The 27,191-nt window shown below is 32.7% G+C and overlaps 1 protein-coding gene across 2 annotated transcripts in view; it reads right to left on the bottom strand.

The window, feature by feature from the left end:
- Positions 1 to 27,191, bottom strand: part of HSDL2 (hydroxysteroid dehydrogenase like 2) — a 41,413-nt gene that overhangs the window by 12,388 nt on the left and 1,834 nt on the right. For both annotated transcript variants that reach the window (XM_031942953.1, XM_012542724.3), the window contains exons 2-6: positions 26,182 to 26,345; positions 25,151 to 25,249; positions 22,788 to 22,902; positions 17,370 to 17,473; positions 14,793 to 14,891 (exon numbers count right to left, since the gene is read on the bottom strand). In XM_031942953.1, coding sequence (XP_031798813.1) covers positions 14,793 to 14,891; positions 17,370 to 17,473; positions 22,788 to 22,902; positions 25,151 to 25,249; positions 26,182 to 26,345 — 581 coding nt within the window. The remainder of the gene's footprint in view (positions 1 to 14,792; positions 14,892 to 17,369; positions 17,474 to 22,787; positions 22,903 to 25,150; positions 25,250 to 26,181; positions 26,346 to 27,191) is intronic.

Genomic DNA, 27,191 nt, shown 5'->3' with positions numbered 1-27,191 from the left:
TGAAAAGAGAAGAGATCAATGCTCTCAAATTTTCCTTTTACAGTAATTATTCAATTAGCATTATTTAGGAAATGAAAACAACTAACATTTATACCATGCTTTAAGGTTTGCAAATGCTAAAAATTGTGCTGAATCCTCACAATGTTTTTGAGGGAAGAGTTTTAAGTACCATAACTATTTTTATAGAAAAGGAATTAAGGTTTGAAAAAATTAAGTACATAGGACTACTTTCTGCTAAAATATTGCCTGAATAGGGAGCACATAAGTCTCCCAGCTCACACATATTTACTTTACAACAGACTGAAAGTGATGAAAAAATACAATGATAAACTATGGTGACACCACCTTCTACTCCAGAACTGAATAAAAAATAAACCAAACACAAAAGGAAAAGAAGGCTCATCCAATAAACAAGAAAAACAATGTGTGTAGCTTGCTCAAGATTTTGGGTTGGAAGGCGGGAAAAGTGGAGGGCTCTCCTGAGAAAATTCCAGGATGTGGATCTTGGAAGTACTAGGGAATAGCAGTTGGCAGATAGTCAGTGTAATGCTTCAGCACTCAGCCTGGCACAGTCCAGGACAAGGAAATTTAAGGTTAACATTCTCTCCCGAGATGCTAATCGCTGAAATTTTAGCACCTTAACCCTCAAAGACCAAACAGCAAAGGAGGGCAACCTTGAGATATAGATGTCAGTATAAGAAACCAGGGGTTAAGTTTAGCAGGACTGATCATTCCACCCAAAAGCATAGCACAGGACTGAGCACCAGTTTAGGAGCTAAAGTTGAAGAAATGAGTAAACCAAAGAAAACACTAAACAATTATCAAAAATTATTACCACTCTAACCACAAAGGAATTGAAAGCAAAGAGTTGGGGGGGGGTGGGAGAGGGTAGAGGGGAAGGAATTTATATAAGGACTGTATGAATATATAAGTGGAATGAAGATTTTTTTCTTTCAAAACAAAATGAAACCTTTCAAGGAATGAACCAAAAAAAGAATCAGTGGCTTGGAAGAGAAAAGTAGTAAACCTTACCTAATAAATTGAATGCCTGAAGCCAGAATAGACTGAAAATCAATTAATGATTCCTTGTTAAGAACAAAATCAAGAGATTGGGAAAAAATTGAAACTGAAATAAAGACAACTAAAATTTAAAAAAAAACTGATCTAGGAAACAGGATAAAGACAATTTTAAGAATCTTTGAATATCTTAAAAAGCATATTATGTGTTTATATTTGTGTGCTTATATATGTATGTATGCATGCATATGTATATGCATATATATGTGTGTGAACAAACATACTTTGTCTTATTGCCCTTCACTTTATTATTGAGCTTTGAAGATATCGTTTCATTTGCAAATTGAAAGATTACAGTAAACCTGCATCAGTTTTGGTACCATTTTTCCAACAGGATGTGCTCACATGGTATCCCTGGTGTTGTATTTTGGTAATTCTCATAATATTTCTTAACTTTTTCATTATTATTATTTCTGTTATGGTGATCTGTTATTAGTGATCTTTCAGGCCACTATTGTAATTGTTTTGGGGAGTCCCAAATTATACCTCTATAATACAGTATTTACAGAAAAATGGTATGTATTCTAACTACTCTACTGACTGACCCTCCATCTTTCTCCCACTCCTCAGACCTCTCTATTCCCCAAGATATAACAATATTGACAATATAACAATATTGAAAAACATCATATAAAATTAGTTGATATAAAATAGTGGTAGGATGTGAAAGAACTGACTCCAATTTTGAAAGACGCTCTACTATAAAATGCTATCAAACAGCATTGCATGCTACAGAGAATTAACTTAACACTTATATAAAACTTCATTGTTGTCTTAATTTAAGAAACTGCCATATGCTACTCCAGGCTTCTGTTTGCAACCATTAGTCAATAGCCATCAATGTGGAAATAAAAAGCCAACAAAAAATTATATTATCATATATTATATGATTAGCATTATTTTTTAGCAATAAAGTATTTTTAATTAAGGCATACACATTTTCTAAACATACTATTACATATTTAACAGACTATATATGGAAATATATATATGGAAATATAACTTTTACATGCACTGAGAAACCAAAAAATTCATGTGATTCACTCACTTTATTGTGATATTCTATTATGGTAGTTTGAAACTGAACTCATAATATCTCTGAGATATGTTTATATTAGAATCAAAAGGCAGAGATAGAAGGAATTCATCAATAACCTCCCCAAAAAGAAAATCTCAGGAATGGCAAAGTCAGAACACCCAAGTCAAAGGAAAAAAAAATCGTATTTAGAAAGAAACAATTCCAAGTACCAATAGTCAAGTAACTTTTTCTAACAACCAAAGATCCCTTTGGAATGTAATATTTCAAAAGGCAAAAGAAAAATATAACGTATGCTAAGCTGAATATACTCCTTTGGGGGGGAAGGGTGGGAGGAGAGAAAAGGAAGGAACCTTATTGAAAAAAAAGAGGATTTTCAAGCATTTCTGACAAAAAGACATCAGAATTGAATGGGAACTCTGACATATACATACCAGAGTCAAAAGAAGCCTAGGAAGGCAAATTTATCTGAGCCAACTGGAGAGAACTATATGATATAGAGAGTAAAGAAATAAATTTCTCTTTCAGAGCTTTATTTTCTTTAAAGGTTACTGAAGGAGTTAAATAATAAGAGAGAAGGTTTAAAGGAGGATTAATTGTATTATAAGGGTTTTATGAGGAGAAAAAAGAAGGGAGGGTAAAAGAAGAAATAGATTAGTATAGAAGAGGGGGATGAAACTTGCTATTTTTCATAACTGGAGTATTTGAGCAGAATACAGAAACAGGGAAAGGGTGAAAGTGAATATTACTTATCTGAAATTGATAAAGGATGGTCACAAACAATCACAATTTGATGCATAAACAAATAAGGATGGGAAAAAGAGATTAAGACAGAGAGAATCAAAACCATTTGAACATTTGAAGACAATTAATTCCATTATTAAATGAATTATTTGGAATAATAGCTGGAGAAGAGGCCTTACCAAACTCCTTTTATGAGACTAATGATACTGATACTTAAACCAAAAGAATAAAAACAAAGAAAATTATAGATCAATTACACTGATGAATATGGATGCAAAAATCCTAAATAAAATGCTAGATAGCAAATTACAACAATATAGAACAAAGATTATAATTATGATGAAGTGGGATTTATAAACTGGAATGCAGGGTGGTTTAACATAAGAAAACTATTAACATGATTATATCAATAATAAAAGTACAAAAATCATATGATTATGTTAACAAATGCAGAAAAAGTTTTTATAAAGTACAATACTCATTCCTATTAAAAACACTTAAAAGTATAGGTTATAAATTTTTCCCTTAAATTGATATGAAGCACTTACCTGAAACCATCAACAAGCATTACTTGTAATGGAGATAAGATAAAAAGCTTTCTCAGTAAGGAGTAAAACAAGGATTCCCATTGTCACTAATGTTATTTAATATTATAATGGAAATAACAATAAGAGAAAAAATTGAAGGAATCAGAATGAATATGAAGATGATATATAATGATGAACTTGGAAAATCTTAAAGACAACTAAAAAGTTAATTGAAGCAATAATTTTAGCAAAGTAGCAGGATATAAAGTAAGCATACATAAATCATCATTCCTATATATTACCAACAAAACCCTGCAAGAAGATATAGTAAGAAATACCCCACTTAAAATAACTACAAACAATACAAAATACCTGAGAGTACACGTGCCAAAACAAACCCAGGAACTACATGAACAAAGTACCAAAAATGTTTTTTACAAATCAGGTTTAAATAATTGAAGAAATATTAATACTTCATGGGAAAGCAGGGCCAATATAATAAAAATGACAATGTTACCTAAACTAATCTATTTATTCAACGCCATTCCAATTAAATTGCCAAAAAGAATTTTACTGATTAAGAGAAAATAACAAAATTCATTTGGAAGAACAAAAGGTTAAAAATATCAAAGGAATTAATGAAAAAAAGAGAGAAGGTAAGTTGTTTAGCAGTACTAGATCTCAAATTATAAGGCAATTATCAAAACCATCTTGGTGGTACTGGCTAAGAAATAGAAAGGAAGATCAGTAGAAAAGAACAGATAATACAATAGAAATACAGAAGCAAATGATTGTATTTATAAGTGTAAATGGTTTTGGTAATAAATGTTAGAAAAGTTGGATAGTAATCTCAGAGAAATGGGGCATAGACAAATGTCCTATACCACTTACCAAGATAAGGTCAAAATGTATACATGACCTAGATGTAAAGTAAGCTATCACAAGAAAATTAAAAGAACATAAAATATATTACCTATCAGACTTGTGAACAGGATAACAATTTATGAATAAACAAGAGATAGAAAGCATTATAAGGTATAAAATGGATAATTTTGATTATATTAAATTAAAAAGGTCTGGTACAAATAAGGCAAATGTAGCCAAGGAAAGCAGAAAATTGGGGAAAAACATATTTTATAGACAGGTTCTCAGACAAAGAGGTCTTATATCTAAAACCTATAAAAAAAAAGAGTTTGCCAAATCTATAATAACATGAGTCATTCCCTAATTGATAAATGGTCAAAGGATATGAACAGGCAGTTCATTTCTGATGGCAGTTTTTTCTGATGAAGAAATCAAAACAATTTATAGTCACATGAAAAAAATGTTCTAACTCATTAGAAATGAAAATTTAAAACAACATTGAGACATCATTTTACAACTATCAGATTGGCTAAAATAATAGAAGAAAGTGACAAATGTTACAGGGGATGTGATGTGGGAAAAGAGGCATACAAATTCACTGTTGGTAGAGTTGAGAACTAATTCAACCATTTTGTGGAACAATCTGCAGTTATTCCCAAAAAGTTAGTAAACTGTATATATCCTTTGACTTAGCAATACCACTATTATGTCTGTTTTCCAAGAGTACTGGAGAAAAAGGAAAAGAACCTGTATGTTCTAAAATATTTATAGTAGTTGTCTTTGTGGTGGCAAAGAACTGGAAATTGTAAAGATGCCTGCCAATTGGGAAATGGCTAAACAAGATGCATAATGATTGTGATGAAATATTACTGTATTTTAGGAAATGAACTCATTAATTTGAAAAACATGGAATTTCCAGAACCAAGAGAATGTTGTATATGGTAACAGTAATATTATTTTAAAACAACTCTGAATGACTAAGTCAGTTTGAATATTATACTCAAATCAACTACAAAGCACCTGTAAAGAAAGATGGTATCTGCTGTCATAGAAAGAAGAAATGTATAGTAAATTTGTTTATACACACACACACACACACACACACACACACACACACACACACTTGCATCTAATGGTTGCTATCTCCAGGGTGAGAAGTAAAAAATATACATATAAAAAGTGCATAGCAGAAAATAAAATAATTTAGAAGGAAGCAAAAAAAAAAAAAAAAAAAAGCAGCTTAGCTTTAAAAAATATATATATGCATTACTTAAATAATTTTTCAAAAAAAAAAACAACCATGTGAAATGCAAATTTATGATTTCATAGATAATCTTTTTTATGCTGTACTGTGTTCTTGAGAAACTTGTTTTGACTATGTATTTAAGTTCAAAATTTAAAAAACATGGAATATAAAATCTGGGAGGGAAATAGTCATAAACATAACAAACTTCCTAAATCTGAAGAGATTGAAATGAGAGGAGAGGGAGGGAAAAAAAAAAAAAAAGAAATCTAAGAATGGTATCTACCTCTTAAGACTACTAGAACAAATTGTTCTATATGAATAAAATGGAATATTATTAACTATAAGAAATGATGAGAAAGTCAATTTCAGAAAATCCTGGGTAGCATGAATAGAATCAGAAAAAAATTTACACAAGGACAACCATATGGTAAAGAAATATCACTATGAAATGCTAACAAGTACATCACCCACCTCTTGGAAAATGATGGATATATAGGTTCAAAAACATACACTTTAGAATATGGTCATTGCATGAATTTTATTTGATTGTAATTACCTGTTACAATCTAAGTCAGATTGGATTTATTACAAAGACTGTAAAAACAACATTGAGACATCATTTTACAACTATCAGATTGGCTAAAATAATAGAAGAAAGTGACAAATGCTACAGGGGATGTGATGTGGGAAAAGAGGCATACAAATTCACTGTTGGTAGAGTTGAGAACTAATTCAACCATTTTGTGGAACAGTCTGCAGTTATTCCCAAAAAGTTAGTAAACTGTATATACCCTTTGACTTAGCAATACCACTATTATGTTACAAAGATTTATTTTTCCTTTCTTTCTCTCAGTAGGGGTTAGCAATAACGGTGGCAAGGGGGGAAAAAGGCCATTGTAACATTAAAACAAATTTCACAGGAAAAAAACCAAGTAATCGTATGTATGATTGCTTGCTGTCTATGAGAGAGAGAGGTGGGGGGAAAGGGAGGGAGATAAAATTGAAACACAAGGTTTTGCAAGGGTGAATGTTGAAAACTATTTTTGCATATATTTTGAAAATAAAAAGTTATTTAAAAAAGAAAAGAAAAAAGGTAATCTGTAGAATTTATTATATACATATACACATATACATATATGTGTGTGTATATGTATTTTAAGTAATTGGTGTGAAATAGATATTGTGGCTTCAAAGAATCCTCTATGGTTTCAATATATATTGGAAATGTTCTCTCTTTCTTTCTTTGTCTTTTTATTTTTAAAGTTCAGACTAAGAAAAAGAAACAGAATTCCTCTTTAAATGTCCAAAAGCTGAAGGCTACAATAAAAGTGCATTAAAACCAAAGATCTTTTTAAACCAAAATATTTGAAGTTTTAATAATTCATCATCACTCCTCAGTAAAGTACAGTAAGATTGTTCTACAAATGCTTTACTATATTATTTTATTAAGGAAAATTCTCAAAATGATACCCATAAAAAGAGTATTTTCATTTTTAAAATGTTATATCTAGAAAAGACATTTCACAAAGAAGACTGGTACATATAACCAAGATCAAATAAGGAGCTTTGAGAGAAATTGTTTTCAACAAGATTCTGTAGTATAACTAAGCAAACAAGTTAAACTAGTTACAAAATTGGCTCTCGGCAAAAATGCTCATTAAGAGCATACATCAACAATTATGTACCTCTACTGATTATTTGTTGGATAGAAGCTTAAGGCACATAAACTTAAAACTTGAGATCTTTTAAAGAATAACTCATTTCTCTAGTCTTTGGTCATTTCTTTGATCATTTCAATAACAGCTTATAGATCTAGATACATGTCCTTTGTCAATCTAAAGGAAACCTTACCTATTTCTATGGATAAATCACAACAGTGGAGATCTATGACTGTATTTAGATTCAAATTTTAAAAACATGGAATATAACATCTGGGAGGGAGTCATAAATAAAACAGTAATAGTGAATAGGAACAAGAATTCAGTCTTAAAAATGGTAGCTGACATTTTAACCTGGGTCATATCACCTTTACAGTCCTTGGTCACAAGTTGTTATACTGGGTTAGTCTGGGTTCTCCATTTGGGGCAAGCAATTCAAGGTCTGGGTTTAGCTTTTATACTTCCAAGAACTCTCAGAGTCCCTAATGTAGCTCCTATTCCCTAAACTCTCTCTTTGTGGATAGCAATTCACATGTTCAGATGTGAGGCAGGTAACTAATTCAAATACAGATATAAAATAGAGCTCTCTCCTGCCACTGTGACATGGGAAATGAAAGTATCTAAATGCCCCTCATTTGTTCTGGTTAAAGAAAAAATAGGTTCTATTAATTGAGCAGTCTCATTTGCATTTTGCTACTAAGTTTCAAATTCTGGGAGCATGTCTGGATTGACTACTACTGATAAATTTGTGGAGAATGGACAAGACCAAAAGTCCTTACTTCACTTCCTAGTGAATGTTTTTGTTCAAAGTCCATCACCATACAGTTTCGGAAGTAAACAGTAAACAGTTTTTAACTTTCAGATTAGACCATTGGAAAATTTTCTGATATATGTTTAGGGTAATAGTAAGTCTTTCACTCAGACAGAAATTAAGAATGTAAGAAAGTTAGACAGAACAGTCAAGGAAACACGTACTTTCTATAGATCTAATCTAATACAGATAATTTCCTAGACCCCAAGAAAAAAATCCCAGAAAACTTTGACAATGTTTAATTACTGCACTGCTTTATCAGTTCTGAAGGCAAGGACTGTGTGCCATTTCTACCTCTAATAGTGCTCAGTAGAAGATGTGGACTATAAATAATGACAATGTACTTATAAAAAAAAACAAACAACATTCCAGAACTTGTGTATTTAGACCAGTATTGACTTTGTTTCTGACTGAGAATAGTCAAAGACAGTGAAGTATTACCTGTTTTTTTCACTAATTATACATGGTGTGCACTATTCTATGGGCTGGGAACACATAAAAAAAACATAGTATCTACTCTCAAGTAGTGGTTTACATTCTTCTGGGGGGAATACAACACACTCAAAGATAAGGAAATACATTATATATATAAAATTAATACGTAGTAATTTCAGGATGTGTGTAGAGGAACACTAACAACTGGGAAAATTGTTAAAGGCTCCTTATAGTAGCTGACAAAAAGTAAGCCTTAAGAGTTAGGGATTCTAAGAGGCTGAGATAGAGGGGAGCATTTCTGGCATGGAGGACAGGCATGGAGACAGGAGGTGAAAAGCTGTGTATTTGTGTGATCTAGCTGATCAATCTAGCTGGAGTAGAGAGAGAATTACAAGGAGTATTATTTAACTAGGATACAAAGAGGCTGAAGTGATTGGGGAGAGCTTTAAATTCCAAAAACCAGTTTTGTATTTTTAATTAGAGACTGTAATAATCCACCTAAATATCCTCAATGAGAAAGTGACATGGTTATATGTGTATTTTAAGAATATCATTTTGGCAGCTTCATGGAAGATGTAATGGAAAGGGGAAAGAAACTGAATTCAGAGAGACCTAATAGATGGTTACTGTAAGATTCCAGGTAAAAAGTGATCATAGGGACTTAAACCAAGGGAATTGCTGAATGAGGGGAGAAATGGAAGCTATATGTAAGTGATGTTGTAGAAATAAAATCTTACTCCCTTACTGCTTTTTCCCCCTCTTGTCCTACATTGTAAAAGCCTTATCTTGCCTCTATGAGATTATTTACCTCATTCTACCTTTCCCTTTCCCCCACTGCATCATTCTTCTCTTACCCTTTAACTTTTTTTTAGCTAGCAACCTTTTATATTGAATGAATATATGGGCCCTCCCTCTGTTTATATATTACTCCTTTTTAATGAGAAGTTATTATGAATTAGGTTCTAGACTATCAGAGCATTTTTTTTCTTGATAATTTCTTGAATTATATGTAGCCTCTTTTTGATCATGGCTTTTGGGAAATCCAATAATTTTAAAATTATATCTCTCCTGGATCTTTTTTCCAGGTCAGCTGTTTTTCCAATAAGATATTTCACACAGGCTTCTATTTTTTTTTTCATTCTTTTAGTTTTGTTTTATTGTTTCTTAATTTCTCATAAAGTCATCAATTTCCATTTGCTCAGTTCTAATTTTTAAAGAATTTTCTGGAGCAGCTAGGTGACATAGTGGATAGAGCACCAGTCCTGAAGTCAGGAGGACCTGAGTTAAAATCTGGTTTCAGACATTTAACAATTTCTAGCTGTGTGATCCTGGGCAAGTCACTTAACCCCAATTGCCTCAGGGGAAAAAAAAAAAAAGGCATCTTTTTCAGTAAGATTTTGTACCTCCTTTTTCATTTGTCCAATTCTACTTTTAAAGAATTTGTTTCCTTCTCCTCCACACACCTCCCCACCTCCCTTTTAGCCAATTCTGCTTTTTAAGGCATTCTTTTCTTCAGTGGCTTTTTATATGTCCTTTATTCATCTGTTTTTTTTTTTTAAGGGGGTGGTGTTTTCTTCAGGATTTTTTTATTCTGTCTCCTTTACCAAGCTGTTGACTTGTTTTCATGATTTTTGGGGAAGCATCATTCTCATTCCTCTTTCCAATTTTTCTTCTACTTCTTTCTTGATTTTTAAAAACTTTTTTGAACTCTTCCATGGCCTGAGACCAAAGTTATATTTTTTTGGAGGCTTTGGATATGGGAGCTTTGACTTTGTTATCTTCTGAGTGTTTTGATCTTCCTTGTCGCCATAATAATTCTCCATGGTCAGAATCTTTTTCTATTATTCACTCATCAGCCTATTACTTGACTTTTAACTCTTTGTTAAAGTAGGGCTCTGCTTCCTGGGCAGAGGTTATATACTGTACCAAGCTTCAGGAGTTTGGTGCAGCTATTTTCAAAGATACCTCTAGGGACCTCTAAGTAGTGGTATGATATAAAGAGAGGTATTTTTACTACTTTCCTGGGCTATGCTCTGGTCGGTGAGTGACCTAAGCATTCTTTTTTGGTCTGGAACTGTGAGGAGGATCTGTGTTCCACTGTAGGTACAAGCCATAGAATAGTGCTCCTCCCTACACTGAGACTGCCACCCAGGACAACGATGACCCAGATCCAAGTATGTGCAAAGCAAAAGAATCCTGCCTCAGTGCTAGCATTCTTGTTTGACTATCATCTTCAGGTTGAGAGCTCTGGAAGTTGCTGCTGCTGCTGCTGATTCACTGGCTCCCAAGAACAGCTCCTGGTTTGCTGGATCTGAGCTGACTTGGTCTGTGGATGATTGTGCTCCACTCTCAACCAAATGCAATAAACTTTTCCTGCCGATCTTCTAAGTTGTCTTTGGCATCTGTGAACTAAGCGCTCTCATTTTGAGAGCACCATTGCTGTCAGTGATTCAGTTGCTCAGGCCCATTCCTGGTATGCTCCACTATCATACTAGTATGACACCTTTCTTGCTGATCCTCTAAGCTGTCCTGAGCTGTAGATTCTAATGCTGTAGAATTTGTTTAGTCCCTTTATTTAAAAGTATTTGTAGAGGGGTAGAGCTCAACCCTGTCTTCACTCTACCATCTTGACTCTACTCCCTTGTGGGGATAAAATCAACAAGATGTGGCAAATAATTGGATATGACAATGAGAGTGAAGAGGTAAGAATGACCCTAAGGCTGTGAATATGTGTGTGATTGGTGGCTTCTGGTGGTCTGACTCTCCCACCCCCCCCCAAAAAAAGTTTAAAAGCAGGGGAGACAAGCAGTCTGGTGTAGTGAAGAGAGTACTGAATTTGGAGTCAAAGTACCTGGAATGATATCCTAGCTTTGCCTCCTTACTACCTGTGTGATCTTGGGCAATTCAATTCCTCCTATGAATCTCATTTTCCTCATCTGTAAAAATGAAGTTCTAACATATAATCTCTAAGGTCCCTTCAAGATCTAAATCTATAATTATATAAATTAAAACGTTTAGAGGAGAACAGTATGAGTTAAAATTTTGGACATGCTGAGTTTGAGATGGTGGTGAGAAAGCCATGTAGAAATACTCAGCAGGCAACTGAGACATGCAAATAGGGATCAGGAAAGAGGGGAGATGCTGGACATGTAGATTTAGAAGTCATCTGCATATAGGTAATAGTTGAACTCGAGTTCAACAGAGCTCTACAGAGGGTACACTGACACTTAGGACATGTTTGAAGATGATCTTATAAGAGAGACCAGAAGAATCAGATGAGCAGAGAGGTAGAAAACCAGGAGAAAACCAGGGAGGAGAAAGTATCTGGGATAGAGTAGAAAAAAGTTTCAAATGCTACTGAGATGTCAAAATGTGTGAGAGCTGAGAAAAAGCCAAAAGACTGCTGATGACCTTATAGAGAGCAATTTTAAGTTTAAGCAAGGGAAGTTTCAAAACCATTTTAAGAAATGCTGCTATTGAATTGAGTACATTACCACCAAATATGATTTCTTTGCAGTTCTACTTTTAACCTGGTTATTATACTTGACTTTCCAATTCAAACATTTAAGTATCTGCTATAAGTTACTGGGAATACAAAAGTTTTTGTTTCTGTTTTTAAAAATACAATCCCTGACCTCAAGGAGATTACATTTTATCGAGGGCAAGAGGAGGAAGGAAGAATAGAACATGAAAACATTTAAGTACAATATAAAGAGGATAATGGGGGCAAAAAAGAGTTTCAGACAAAGTGCTCTAGACTTATTTTACAGGTAGAGGGCCCCTTTCCAAAATAATAAATTGAAGAATTAAAAGATTAAATGTCCAAGTTCATATTCTGAAATTCTGGAAGGCTTGTATTCTAGCTACTCAAGAGAAGTATCATTAAAACAAAGATCTAGAACATGCTATTGTTAGACTGAAATTTTTTTTTTTAAACTTAGTATTATTATAAAAAGTATACTTGAAGTCTTTGAGAAAGCAAGAAGACTGTTTGTATGGCTTCATACCCCTTCACTAAGGGGAAAGGAGAAGGGAGGTATTCAAGACAGGCAGAAACAGTACCTCCATAGGCAGACACACAAAAGATTGTATTTATACAATTAATGCTAATTCACATAATGTTTATAAATGTATAAAAGGTTTGATAATGTATGTAAAGTATGTGAGCACCATTCTTTCTCCCATGTCCAATTTAAGGCAGATTATGAAAATATCAATTCACTGACCTTTTTGTATTTCTTTTTACAGATCAATCAACTCTTGTACCTATTTTTTCTTTTTTTGTTGAGGCAATTGTAGTTAAGTGACTTGCCCAGGGTCACATAGCTAGAAAGTATTAAGTGTCTGAGGTCAAATTTGAACTCAGGCCCTCCTCTCTTCAGGGCTGGCATTCTATCCACTGTGTCATCTAGCTGCCCCTACTTATTTTCTTAGGTAAAATACTTTACCATGAACTTAAATAAAACAAAACTAATTATAACTACCATCCTACAACTATTTAATATTTTAAATGAATGTCTATATATTCGTTTATTAACTATTCCTTCTTTATCTTCTGTTCTGTTTGTAGATTTGTCTTTATATTTATAATGTGCATGCATTTTTATAGTTTTTGCAAACAATTCATTTTATTTTTAAAAAAATCAATTTTCAAATTAACCCTACTATTTGCTTATAGTTGTCAACTTTGAAAAGTTTTTAATTCATTCAATCTTTAAGTTTTGTGAATTACCACAGTGCAAGTATGTTAATTCATAAAGCTAGAATTTCAATTTTACATTTGAGTTTTCATATACAAATGAAAATTGTATACTGTCACTACATAACAAATATCTTTTAGAGGAGGACTTGCAATACTCAATTTTCTATATTTTAAGTAGTAGCTCCTATTATTTGTTCTTTGGGTAATTAAACATATATAGATTTTGGGATATTCACTGTCAATATATTAGGATATATCACTAAATAGAACTGCAAATGGGCTTCTTGGCCTAAAAAAAAAAAAAAAAGAGGCTATGTAGCATCTTATAATTTTGCCAAGTATTTTATATAAATTATATATCATAAAGTATCACTTTTTCCTTAATTTTTGGGGACCAAGCCATACTTTGGGGACCAAATTTATACTAATTTGATTAGTATAAAATTCATTCTCTACTAATGAGGATCAGAGCCTGCCCTGAAGATTCTTAAGATTCAGAGCTCTTTGGGATACTGTGAGATTACAAGCCTTGCCCAGAGTCATACAAGTACAATATGAAAGTATTAAGGCATGACTCTGAAGTCTACTTTTCACCATTATGCCATGCCCTCTCACCTTTATAAAAAATAAATGCTAATATCTATACAGCATTTGACGATGTATAAGGCATTTTACAAATATCAAAATTGAGCTTCCGTGCAATCCAGTAAAGTCAGAAGTCAGAATGACTTTTCCTCTTATAGTTGAAGAAACCAAGTCTCTAGAGACATTAAATGACCTGCCTATAATAATACAACTGCCAAATGTCTTGGAGGGGATTCTAGGCCAATTCTTCTCAATTTTATGTTAAGCATTCTTTCCATTATGCCACACTTTCTCCCATAAATTTTTAAACTATCATTAGATATGGGGAGAGGGAGGTAGGAAGAAATTTGCTTTTTTGTTTGTTTCTTCTTCTTTTTCTCTCCCTCTCCTCTGAGAAATCTGCAGTTCCTAAACTATATGGCCAATCTATGATAAATATTTGCAGATGTACTGGATCCTTACATGGACTCTAGAAGCCCTGTAGGGCCTAGAGGGTCATGTGAAAAATGCAGAATCAATCAATAAACCTTTATTAAGTACTTATTATGTGCCAGGCACTAAGCTAGGAATTGGGGATACAAGTACAGAGACTGAATCAATATTTATTTTGAAAGAACTTATATTCTAGAAGACCAGAAGGTGCCATCAGAGATACAAAAAGTGGTTCAGGATAGTTATTCATAAAGGAAAAAAGGCCTAAAGATAACAGAGTAAAAAGTGCAGAGAAAAGATTTTTGAAAGGATAAAAAGCTATAAGGGGATCTTTTAGAGTTTGGTCTGCCTTATTTTGCCACATGGAGATTCCCTAAATGACTTGTCTCAGTGCTGTGTAATTGATAATGAAGTAATGTTTCAAATCAAACATGGGAGATCACTCCAAAACAAAACAAAATAAGCCAAAAAAATCCAATCCTACCTCAAAAGAAATATTATCCTGTGAAAAAGAGAAAACAGATAGATGGAAGCAATCTATTCCACATAATGTGTTATTTTTTTTCTCTGAAAATAATCTTATTTTCATTATCTTCTACCCCACAACAAATAACTATTGAGAATAGAAATGTCTCAGAGTTGACCCAAAAATTGAATTTAAAAAATTAAACATACCTGTTTTAGGCCACAAAGCATTGACAGCAATTTCTCCTTTAAATTCTTCTGCCATTCCAAGTACACACATAGACATACCATATTTAGCAATAGTATAAGCTGAAAAAGAGCAAAAGCAATGCTAAAGATAATTGGTCCATAGGATTAACATAATCATTTTCCTTTCACTGGTCCTTTTCTAAAACACATCTATAATCTGTTGAGGTTTTAGAAGAATACAATTAGCATAAAAAATAAGAATTGGAAGTAAAAATGTAACATCTTAAATCAATACTGTTTTCGGAGAAGGATTTGAACTAGTTAATATTTATTACAAATAGAACTGAAATATTCTAATTTTAAAAGGATTGCAAAAAATTTATTTTATTCATTATCTGCTGTAAGCTAAATTAATGATCACATATTTTGTGCATGTCTTTAGTATATAAAAAAAAAAACTCCCTGGTAAAAGTTCCACCAATGCAGACTGGCTTACACTCTGCAATTTTTACTCTTAGGGCATTGCATGGAGGCATTGAGACGTTAAGGAATTTGTTCAGGTCACATGGCCAGCATGTGTCAGAAGCAGTACATATGCCATGTTGCCTCTTGATTGCATAATTTTAAATAAAGAAATTAATATAGCTTATTCTAGGGAAAACTATGGCTAAGAAAATAATTTCTAAGCTGTTCACTCCAATCAATCTATGACCCATGCAACCAACAGAAATATACTATGATAAATACTATTTATGCTATAAGAAATGATAACCAGGATGTTTTCAGAAAAACTCACATTTTGCAAAGTGGCATGACTAGAACCAAAAGAACACTGCACTCATTAAAAACAATATATTTTTTTGGCAAGGTAATTAGGATTAAAGTGACTTGCCTTGGGTCACATAGCAAGTTAATGTTAAGTGTTTGAGGCCAGGGTTATTCTCAGGTCCTCCTGACTTTAGGACAAGTGCTCTATCCAATGTGCCACCTAACTGCCCCAACAGCAAAACACTGATCAACTGTGAATGACTTAGCTTCTCTCAGCAATACAAAGATCCAAGACAATTCTGAAGAATCTATGATAAAAAATTCTTTCTGCCTCCTGAGAAAGAATTGATGGAATCTGAATGCAAATAGAAGCATATTTGTTTTATTTTATTGTATTATTCTTGGGATTTTTCTTTTGGCCTGTTTTCTTTCACAACATGACTAATGTGGGATATGTTTTGTAAGACAGCAGATGTATAACCTTTATCAAACTGCTTGCCTTCCCAGTGAGTGGGGAGTAGTTCACTGTCCCTCAGACTGTTGGAGGGCTGGACTATAGTAAAAACAAAAACTTTGTTTTGTGCGCCTTCATATAAAGAAACTTCATAGCCCTGGGTGAGGGAGATAATCGTCCTCAGCTGCCGCATTTGGCCCGCGGGCCATAGTTTGAGGATCCCTGAATGAAGTGTGGGAAATAATTTGGAATTCAAATTTGTTATAAAAAAAAAAAGTAACTGGGAAAAATATTAATTTTTTTAAAAAGAAATGTATGGTGTGAATTATAACTGACATAAGTTGAAATGAAATAAAGATATCACAAGGATTTCTATGTAACAAGCATGGTGGTAATACCATAATTACTTATTCTTATCTGAAATCTTTCATATGTTTTATCAATGGTACACAGATTTCAAGGAATGGATTTAGAAGGTAGATGTAGGAGAAAGAGGGGTAAGAGGGGTAAGGAGGAGATTAATACAATAAAGGAAGAAGAAAATTTCCCCTTATTCATGCTTATATTCATACATATTTTGAAGACCTTTTTTTAAAGTCATCAGATTCTGTCATCTTCATATAAAGGAAACCAATTCACATTAAGGAATTAAAAGATTACCTATCTAGCCACCCTACTTAAAAGTAACCCTATTTCTTTTGGATAGGTTGAGAATATTTAGCCAACTCAATAAAAGAATGATTTATCTTTTCTAACTTAATGGAATTTATAAGAGTACTCAGGCAGTTTGACTAGGAACTAGAGACAGAAATTATCAGTTTTTCTTCTCTGAACTTCAGATTGGGATGAAGTACCCCTCATGACGACAGCCAATGAAAGTCTCTTGATTTCACATGGCTCCCTTACCTATCTCAATCAACCTAACATTTTATTATGTGCCAGATGCTGGGCACACAAAGACAAAAGTGAAATTGCCCCTTCTTTCAAGGAACTTACATTCTTTTAGGGGAGAGAAGCTACACATATAACTAGAATACACAAAACACATGTAAAGCAGACAACTCTGGAAGGGAAAATGTTTGGAGGCAAAAAAAGACCTTCATGGGCATTTTAGGAAAGCCAGTGGAAAGGATAACATCTAGAATTATTCAATTTTAAGACCCCCTTTTTTTTCTCCTGAAATTTGCTTTTAAGAATTACAAGATACAACTCTTCTTAATGAAGATATCACTTCCCAAACTAATACCCATTCTATAAATAAAAATAATTCAATCATAAGAGTTATATGTAGGTGACTTTAGGTCCATTAATGCCATTCAAAAACTTAATAAATTAATCAACAGTTATAAAGCAGACTTATTTTCTCTGACACTTACCACAGTGTTGTTTGAACCAGATTGGATTCAGGTTTAGTGGTGGGCTGAGGTTTAGAATATGAGCAATTTTACTCTTTTTCAAATAAGGAATGCATGCTTTTGATCTGCAAATAAAAGTAAAATAATAAAATTCATAGTCTTTTAACCACTTCTATACATATGTAATGACATTTTTGACTAGGTTAATATTTTTTAAATCACCACAGAATTCAAGATAACACCAAAAGAATCATTATGGAAAATGCTATTCATATCCAGAAAAGAACTGATAAGAGTCTGAATGCAGATCAAAGCAGATCATTTGTAAAATCTTCTCCTGTTTATGATTCTATGAATCTATAAGGTTAAAGGAGAATATAATTTCCTATATATACACTATATGGCTACAACAAAAATGTGTGTAATGCAGAGTATCAGATTTGGTGTCAGAAGGGCTTGAATTTTGAAATTCTTTACTTATCTTCAACCTTGGTTCAATCACTTCTTTCTGTCCTAGTTTCCTCATCCACAAAATGAATAGATTATGGACTAAATAATCTATGATAATATGAAATATTTTCTTAAAAAATATTTTGCAATATGTTCTATAATTCAGTCTTCTTCTTCCCCCTCCCCCCCAGGAATTATAGAATAAAGCAAAGCTTACCTGAACTACTACTAATAATACTTGATTTAACTAAATACTAATAAGAACAATCTAATTTGAGTTTTGAAATTATTAATTTTTACATTTATTATTTCTCCCTCCCTACTTCCCAATTGAAAAGAAAACCCTCATGACAAATATGTATTATCTAGCAAAATAAATTCCTACACTGGCCATGTCCAAAAATACATGTCTTTTCCAATATTTTAAAGCTATATTGAATTCTTTCATCTCAACATTGCATAACAATTATACTACACTGGTGCTACAATTTACAAAATAATATACCATGGCACTGAAAAAGTTAATTCACTACCTAGGAAAGGACAATTTATTCATGCCATGATAGAATTAGGTTCAATTTTTAAAAATTAAGCCATGTTAAACCTCTTTCACTTTGCTTCTTATATTTTACAATCAATTATTTTCATGCCTTTGATCTAGACCAATTCTATTTTCAAATGAGTATCTGTTCCTTTTTTCTAAAAGCATAAAATAGTTTATCAAGACTCAAACTCTCTATTGTAAGCCCAGGCTTTTATGTGTATAATATGTATGATTTTCAAGTATGCTTCAGTTGCACTGGGGAGAAAGCAATCATGGCTGCTTTATAATTTAAAGTGAACTTCAAAACATCATCTGGGGGGAAAAAAAATGTAACCAAAGCTTCATGATCATATCTTCATGTTCATAAAGAAAAGATCTCATTTGATTTATAACACAAAATAGGTTTTCCCTTTGATTTGTCAAACAATACATCCCTCATGCCCACCTCCACTAAACCAGGTGCATTTTTCACAACTACATTCTCTTTTGTATTACAGTGAGAATAAACAGCATTATTCTCCATACTAATGCTATCTTTAACATATATATAGAAAAAGACAATCTACACTGCTCTGTGATAAGATTTATATAAAAATGATAGGAAATAAAGATATTGTGGGGAGGGGGAAGCACATATTTAAAAATCTAAACAACGTGGACCTTCATTGAAGGATAAATCAACTTTCGAAATAATAATTACACACACACACACACACACACGCACATTCTCTCTCTCTCTCACACACACACACACACACATCAGGTAAAAATGGGTGATTTTATATTCCCTTCCATATTCAATATATAACCACAGATAGGCTTTTTACATATTTGAAGATCTAACTAATACTGTTTGGGGAGTTAAAGGTAGAGAAGAGATTCCTTCTCTATTTTCTCCTCCTCAAAGATTGATCTTTCAAGCCAACTGATAGTATAACTGCTAAATGTGCATGATGCATATTTCAAATCCAGTGTAAGGATATTCTTTCCTTGCAGCAGAGAAGTCAGATGTGCTGATAGTTAAAAAAAAAAAAAAACTCTTTAAGAGTCAGACAGGCTGAGATGTCACCAAGGCAGGTGAATAGTCCACATCTCTCCAAACACAAAGCAAAGGACCATTCTCCCAGACAGGTAAAGGAAAAAAAGGTGTGCATCTTTCCCATGATGGAATTCCATGAAGATACCTTCTGGATTAAGTAATATTTCTAGGGTGACTCCTACTTGAATGTGGACAATTATAAATGAAATTTATCATATAGTAAGCCCTAAAAGATAGTTGAGTAATCTATATTCTTTCTGAATCATTTTAGGGAGGAAGTATAGCATAGTAGAAAAATCACTGGGTTTAGCATCAAAATAAATAAACTGTGTTCCCCCTTTGCCTGTTCTTAATTACATAATCTGGGCAAGTAATTTCACTTCTCAGAGTTCCAGTTATGAAAAAGTACCATCAAGAATCTAAGGAAAATAAAAAGCAACCTGTTTGAGGAGAACAGAAAGTATTGTCACTCATCTAATAGATGCAATGTGCTACTACAGTAAACATGAAATTAAGTAGTCTCAGAGCACTCCCTAAACTGGTACCTCATCAAGATTTCCTCAGTATTAGAGAGCAGTGAGAGACAATAGTTGGAATAGGAAGTGATTGATTCTAGCAATTTAATTTCCTTTTAAACAAAGAAATGTTACCCTTCCTTTGGGACACTGTGTGTGGAAAGGCACATATGATTAGGCTTAGCGGATTATAACAAGTAAAGGCTTGTTGGGTACGAAAAGGGGTAGGAATAGACTAAAAATGATGGGGTTCATGAAAGAAACAAAGGATAGCGGTAGAAACTAAAGAATTTTTTAAATAAAGAATTAGTGTATGTGGTATTCTCCCAAACACTGTCATTTATTCAGCCAAAGGTTGAGGAAGAATCCACACTGACATTTCTATATTGTTGTGTTATCAAGACAAGACATTTTGTATTTTTAAAAATTTTTATTTAATATTTTTCTCTCCATTGTGCATTTTTATTTTCCTTCTACATTAGTATTATCATTGAGATGGACCAAGCAGCCTATGATCTCATATTGTGATTGAAGCTAAAGATAATAATATAGTTGGTGAAGGCATGGTGGAATGGACTTTGATCCACTGACAAGTTTTACAGAAAGACAAAAAAAAATAAGTTCTTTCTAATAATTACAAACTGCATCTTTAATTCAAAATGTCAGGTATAATCAAAACTTGAACTCTTCATTATAATGAACACTATATTCCCCACCAACAGATACAGAGTTTAAATATATTTATGCTACATTAATTCAATGATGTAGTTGTGAACTGGTTTCCCCATTCTGAAAAAGCAATTTGAAAATATGCCTTCAAAGTTACTAAGCTGTGAAAGCCCTCTGACGCAGCAATACTATTAGATTTATATCTCAAAGAAATCAAAATTTATCTACAGTCTCTTAAGAGAGCTTTATTATAGATCAATAACTGCCTCTGAAAGTACACACAAGAGATAACCTCTGTTGACAGACAGAAGTTAACTGAACTTTGAGCTATTTCTAACTGGGCTCAAAATTTTTAATGGAACCACAAAGTTGAAGCTGTTGCAATTCTGCATTAACAGATGAACTAGATGGAGTTCAATGAATCAATTTATCAAATATTTTACCATATTTCAGTTTCTTTCTGGACAAGATTCCTGGCAATTCCACATGCTTGGCTAAGCATTCAATAAGTAAAACAAAGTTTCAGGTGGCATTCAATGAATCAATGTATCAAACTTATTTTACCATGTTTCAGTTTCTTTTTAGACAAGATTCCTGGCAATTCCACATGCTTGGCTAAGGATCCAATACGTAAAACAAAGTTTCAGGCGTGGAGAGCCTTGGACTGTGACAGCCTCATTCCAGACACTGAAATTAAATTTACCATAATGCAACTATCATGAGTAATCATATGAGGAGTCTTATGACAGTGAAGGGAGTTTAAAGTAGACATCATGTGTCAAATTAAAGGAAGGTGATACACTATTTATACATGAAGTACTCACTAATATGTTGATGATATGTACTATCAATGTCAACTGCAGAAAAAATTGGCATGAAGCCCAGATAGATTTCAACAAAATATATGTTGGTATGCAAAATAAATGAACAATACTAGGTCCTAGGAATAAGCTTAAAATATATTTCTCAATGTTAAAGATTTTGTAACTATATTAGTGTACTCAGACTTATACAAATAAATACTACTTATCAGATGAGTAACTTTTAAAACAGAAAAGATGAGTGATATGTACAATTAAGCTAACTTTTGTGTGCTAACAAAGCAATGATTTGGTAAAATTAACTAGTAGGAAATTCTCAAATTATTCATATTTGATTTTGGAATGCATTTCCTTCCTCACTCCCTTCATCATCAGATTGACCTTCCTAGTTATGTTTTGTTTTGACTATCTCATTCCCTAGGTATGTATAGTTGAATTAATGGTAGAGCCAAAATGACTTAAAACTACGATCGGTAGCCAGAAGCAATCAGACTAAGAATACAAATGTGATACTAATCATTTGTAAAGCCGTCCATGTATTGCTCTAAAACTATAATTAGAAATTTTATTTATAAGCCCATTGATACACTGATGGAAAATTTCATTTGGAATAAGACAGCACCACCTAACTCATCAAATCTATGAAAGAAACTTCTACAATTCATTTTTGGTATCATGTTTAAAAGCTTTCATTACATATGATGGGTAACAACTGACTAGATTTGACATAATAGTATTAATCAGGTTTTAAAAAGTATAATTAAGACATTTCCTCAAGAAAATACTAGGAAATTTTTACCTCTCCTCTTCCCACTTTTTCACATATTATTAATTAGGTTTTAAAAAGTGTAATTATTATTAACCAGGTTAAAAAATAGTGAAATTACTATTAATCAGGTCTAAAAAATAATGTAATTCAGCAACATCAATATCTTAGGATGATCAATTCTGATGAATATGACTCTTTCCAACAATGAGATGATTTAGACCAGTTCCAATGATCTTGTGATAAAGAGAGCCATCTACACCCAGAGAGAGGACTATGGGAACTGAATGTGGATCACAAGGTAACATTTTTACTCTTTTTGTTGTTTGCTTGTATTTTATTTCCTTATTTTCTTTCCTTTTTGATATGATTTTTCTTGTGTAGCAAGAGAATTGTATAAATGTTTACACATATTGGATTTAATATATATTTTAATATGTAATATGTTGGATTGCTTACCATCTAGGGGATGGGGTGGGAGGAAAGAGGAGAAAATCTGAAACACAAAGCTACGCAAGGGTCATTGTTGAAAAATTATCTGTGCATATGTTTTGAAAATAAAAAGCTTAAAAAAAATAAAGACATTTGATCCAAGAAAACATTAGGAGATTTTTACCTCTCCTCTCCCAACTTACGTAAGATAGGTTCCTCTGGTGTTGACACTCATCATCAAATCTACTCTCTTTGTAGGTGTTTCCAGTGTGTTGGTCAAGCTGATTGCACTAGCATTGTTTACCAAAACGTCAATTCCTATTTTAAAAATAAAATATTTCATTGTAATGCTTCACACACTTCATCTGCAAAATGTATATAAATCTATTCCTAGTTAGACCCCCCCCCCTGGCCACATGGGTTCAAGTTAAGAGAATTACACAAATATGACAATTGCTCTAACTTACACAGGATACTCCATATAGACATAAGCAAAGTAAATAAGTTAATGTCTATTAGCTAAACTAAAACTACAATGAAATAATTTTCAATGGAACAAAACCACAAAAGTCTAAGGTAGGCCTAGTTTTTCTTTGACCTACTCCTACCCTCCTGGGCTTCATCCTCTTCCTTACTGATTACTCACACACTTCTAAGTTTATATGATCTTCATGCTGCCTTTTGGTATCCAGGGATAACCAAGAAGACACTATTATATTCAATACTATCTTCCCTCTGAGGTTACCAATCTAAATGGAGGGCTTACTTCCTAACTGATATTATGTAATGATAATGTTAAAGCTTTTTTCATTTTGGGGTCTCATATTTTAGGAGACAGTTGTAAAACTATACCATGAAGATGGTACCAACCACAGACAAAATGATGAACTACACTGACATAGCAATCTTCTTCCTCTCACTTTATAGTCCTCTTTAATTTGCAGAATAGATTTTAATTTTTTAAAATGAAGCTACTCTGTTAATTTTCTTTATTTTCTAAAGGCATGTAACGTTCCTAGGTACATATTTTGAAGTTATCATGGTTTTTAGAAATTTACTTCCCATATAAGCAGGATTCAAGTGTACTAATCTTTGTTTCTAGAGAACCCAACTTAATTTTCAAGTGGAGAATTTTTATTTTTAGTTTCTTGCATCTCAGACTAGTTCTTGAAACTTTAGTTTAGTTCCCCGAATAAAAATTCACAGAAAGGGTAATAAAGCAAATAACTAAATAGGCAAAGTACAAGTTGTGGGAAGAACTCTCAGTTTGAGTCATGCTTCATATTTGCTTTTCTCTAATCTCCAAAGTTGTGTCTTTCCTAGACGTCACTGTTTCTACCAAATAATTATTGAGTATTTAAGTTTGTACAAGGGGGCTCCAGTAAGCCTTGCAGAAGAATAAAAAAATAGCCTAGGACTAAAAAATAGCCAGTATCTTTATACTATTAAAAATGATTGAGAATCTGTCCAAAGAGTTTTTATTTGGTAATATTTATAGATATTTACCATATTAGAAATAAATTAGAGTTTCAGAGACCCCCCCCCAGGATTTTCTAGACCATACATAAGACATGGTCCCTACCTCCTAGGACCTTATGATAAAGTTGGAAAATAAAAACAAACACATATTTTATGTTTTGGGATTGGGGCAGTTAGATTAGAGTGCCCAGTCTGGAATCTGGAAGACTCATCCTTCTTGAATTTACTAATACAGGAAGTAGTTAAGAGTTGAGTAGTTCGTGTGATGATTGTGGGCAAATCACTTAACTGCCCTCGGTTTTCTCATCTATAAGATGAATTGGAAAAGGAACTAGCAAACCATTCAATATTTTTGCCAAGAAAACCCCAAAACAGGGTCACAAAGATTTGGATATGAAATGATTGAACAACAGTAACAAAAGCAGAAATGGTTAGACTTAGAGAGTTGGAATCTTTGTGACACTAGAGAAGTTAATCACTTTTTACCTAAAATTCCTTATGTTTGAAATGGAAATAATATTTCCAACTGTCTCAGGCATTCCTGTGAAGAAAGCTTTCTATAAATGAGTCATAATTATGAAAATTTTCAATAAATGATTATTATTGTAAATAAAGCTCTGTATATATGTGAATTATTATTATTTAGAATAATGAAGATGAAAAACATTGTCAGTGACTTAAGAGGTGGGATGAAAGCCTTGAAGAACAGATAAGATTTCAATATGCAGAGAGAAAAAAAGAGTAAGCATTTCAGCCAGGTAAAGAAGTAAGAAAGGAGAGCACTGCTCATGTTCAGAGACTAGGGAGAAAAACAGATTCAAAAATCAGAAGGTTTATGTAGAAAAAGAGGTAAGACCGGACTGTAGAGACTTCTGAATGCTAAGCTAAGAAATTTGAAATTTGTGCAGTGTGCCATGGAGAATACCTGAAGATTTCTGAAGCAGTATTGGAGGTGGGAAAAGTTATACCTAGTTCTAAGAATGCTACAAAATTTCTAATTTAAAAGTTTTATGACAAGATGATATATGTTGTTGAAACTGCTCAGCTCTAGCTACATCCCTTTGTTAACACTTAATTAGGAAATTACCTCCAAATTTCTGTACGGCTTTCTCTACTGCATCACTGATTTGCTGTTCATCTCTCACATCAACAACACATGGTAAAGCTTTTCCTCCAACAGCTTCAACTAGAAAGGAAAACAAGAAAAGCACTCATATTTTCCCTTAGATAAAAAAAAGAGAGAGACAGTCAAGTAGACTTCATAATTTTACTAGTGACCTCATCTTACAATAAGGGTATATTCTCCAAGGATTATTCTATAGTAAGATTTAACAGTAAAGCCAATCCTACTTTAATGAAAAGAAAGAAGTCAGCCAAAGGCAATTTTAGAAAAATTCATTCTTCAAATGAAAATTTCTTTCATTCTTCGAGACTAATGTCTTGAAAAGAGATTAAAGTGAAAAAACTCGGGGCTCCTTCTTTAAAGCATATGGGATCAAAACTTTTTTCATTAATATTTTCATTGATATCTTTTGATACATATATCTCCATTTCTAAATATAACCCTACCTCTTCCCCAACCAGAGGGCTATCCCTTATAAACAAAGAATAAAATTTTTTTTAAAAAGCAGGTGAACAAAACTAACCAATACATGGATAGAATCTAATAGTTTGCACAATATTTTACACATCAATAGTCTTTGCAAAGGAAGGAAGGGGGAGGGGTTGCATTCTCTTGATTTCTTTTGAGGATCAAGCTTGATCATTATAATTACATATCAGTAGATATGATTTTTAAAGCATTTTCCAAACGTGACATAAGACAGAATGGCATAATGGAAAGCATAATGGAGCAGGGTTCAAAGTCATAACTCCAGCCTTTACTATATATGTAAATCACCTAAATTCTCCAAGCATAAGTTTTTTTTTTCTTTCCTGCTAAACAGGGCTATCTATTTGACAATATTGCTGAGGAAAATGATTTTTCTAAATATTAATCAGTATATAAATGTGATTAGTTATTTCTGTGATAGGCTTTGATTAAATTCTCAAGATGATGCTTTTCAGCTCATTTTAAAAAATATTATACCAAAAGGCCAGTGTCATAAAAAAACTTACTTTCTTCAGCAGCAGTATAGATGGTGCCTGGAAGTTTGGGATGGGCCTGAGTGGTCTTTGCAGCAATAACAATATTTGCCCCATCTCTTGCAGCTTTCAATGCAATTGCTTTGCCAATGCCACGGCTTGCACCCGTGATAAAGAGAGTACATCCTGCTAATTTTCTGAAACAGAAGAAAAACATCAGTTAAATGAGGAATTTAGTTACTTTTATGTAAAATGAATGTTAAAACTTAAGTGAGAATATACACTAAATTGCAAGTTAATTCTGTGATTTTAGGGGAATAACCCTTAGGAAGACATTTTTCACTGAAATTAAAAATTAACGAAGCTAATAAAAAGCATCAATTATGCAGCAAGTGCTTACTGGATGTTTGTTGCCTAATTGATAATAGGCCTAATAATTCCTAGTATTTTTTTAATTAGATAAATTTTAACTAAATGAAAGCAGACTTTTGTTTACTTAATATTTTCTTAAACCCATGAATTAACAATCTGTCTTGGGTATATTCTGTCTGCTAAAGAGTGATTGCTTGGATAACAATTGTTCTTGTTGTGACACATTCTTAGCTTATAAGAAACAACCATTATTGAATTATCTCTATATTGTAAAATCGTCAACTAAACTTTTTCTACCCTGTAAAAACATAAGAGTTCTAATTTATTCTATGTGGAATGTAAAAACAGCTCAGTGATTCCTCAAAGGAATTTCAGGACAGTCTCCAGAACTGGTTCTTGTGCTTACATAACATTACATCTTGTGCCTTCATAATTTCTCAACTCCAAAATCAATTTTCCTGTTCTCAGAAAAGTGAAACATCTAATCTACAGTGAGATGATGTACATACATGCAATAAAAGTATTAGACTACTTTTTAAAAAAGGAAAGCATAAACATCCATTTAGGTATTAAAATTTTAAATAATTCAAAGCAGTCATCAAGTATTCCCAAAAATTAAATATATGAAATAAAATTCAGCAATGTTAACCAAATGAAGTAGCCTCATGTAG

The sequence above is a fragment of the Sarcophilus harrisii genome, chromosome 1, assembly GCF_902635505.1.
Source record: "Sarcophilus harrisii chromosome 1, mSarHar1.11, whole genome shotgun sequence".
In the NCBI taxonomy this organism is placed as follows: domain Eukaryota; kingdom Metazoa; phylum Chordata; class Mammalia; order Dasyuromorphia; family Dasyuridae; genus Sarcophilus; species Sarcophilus harrisii.
This window is presented reverse-complemented; position numbering and strand designations above follow the sequence as displayed.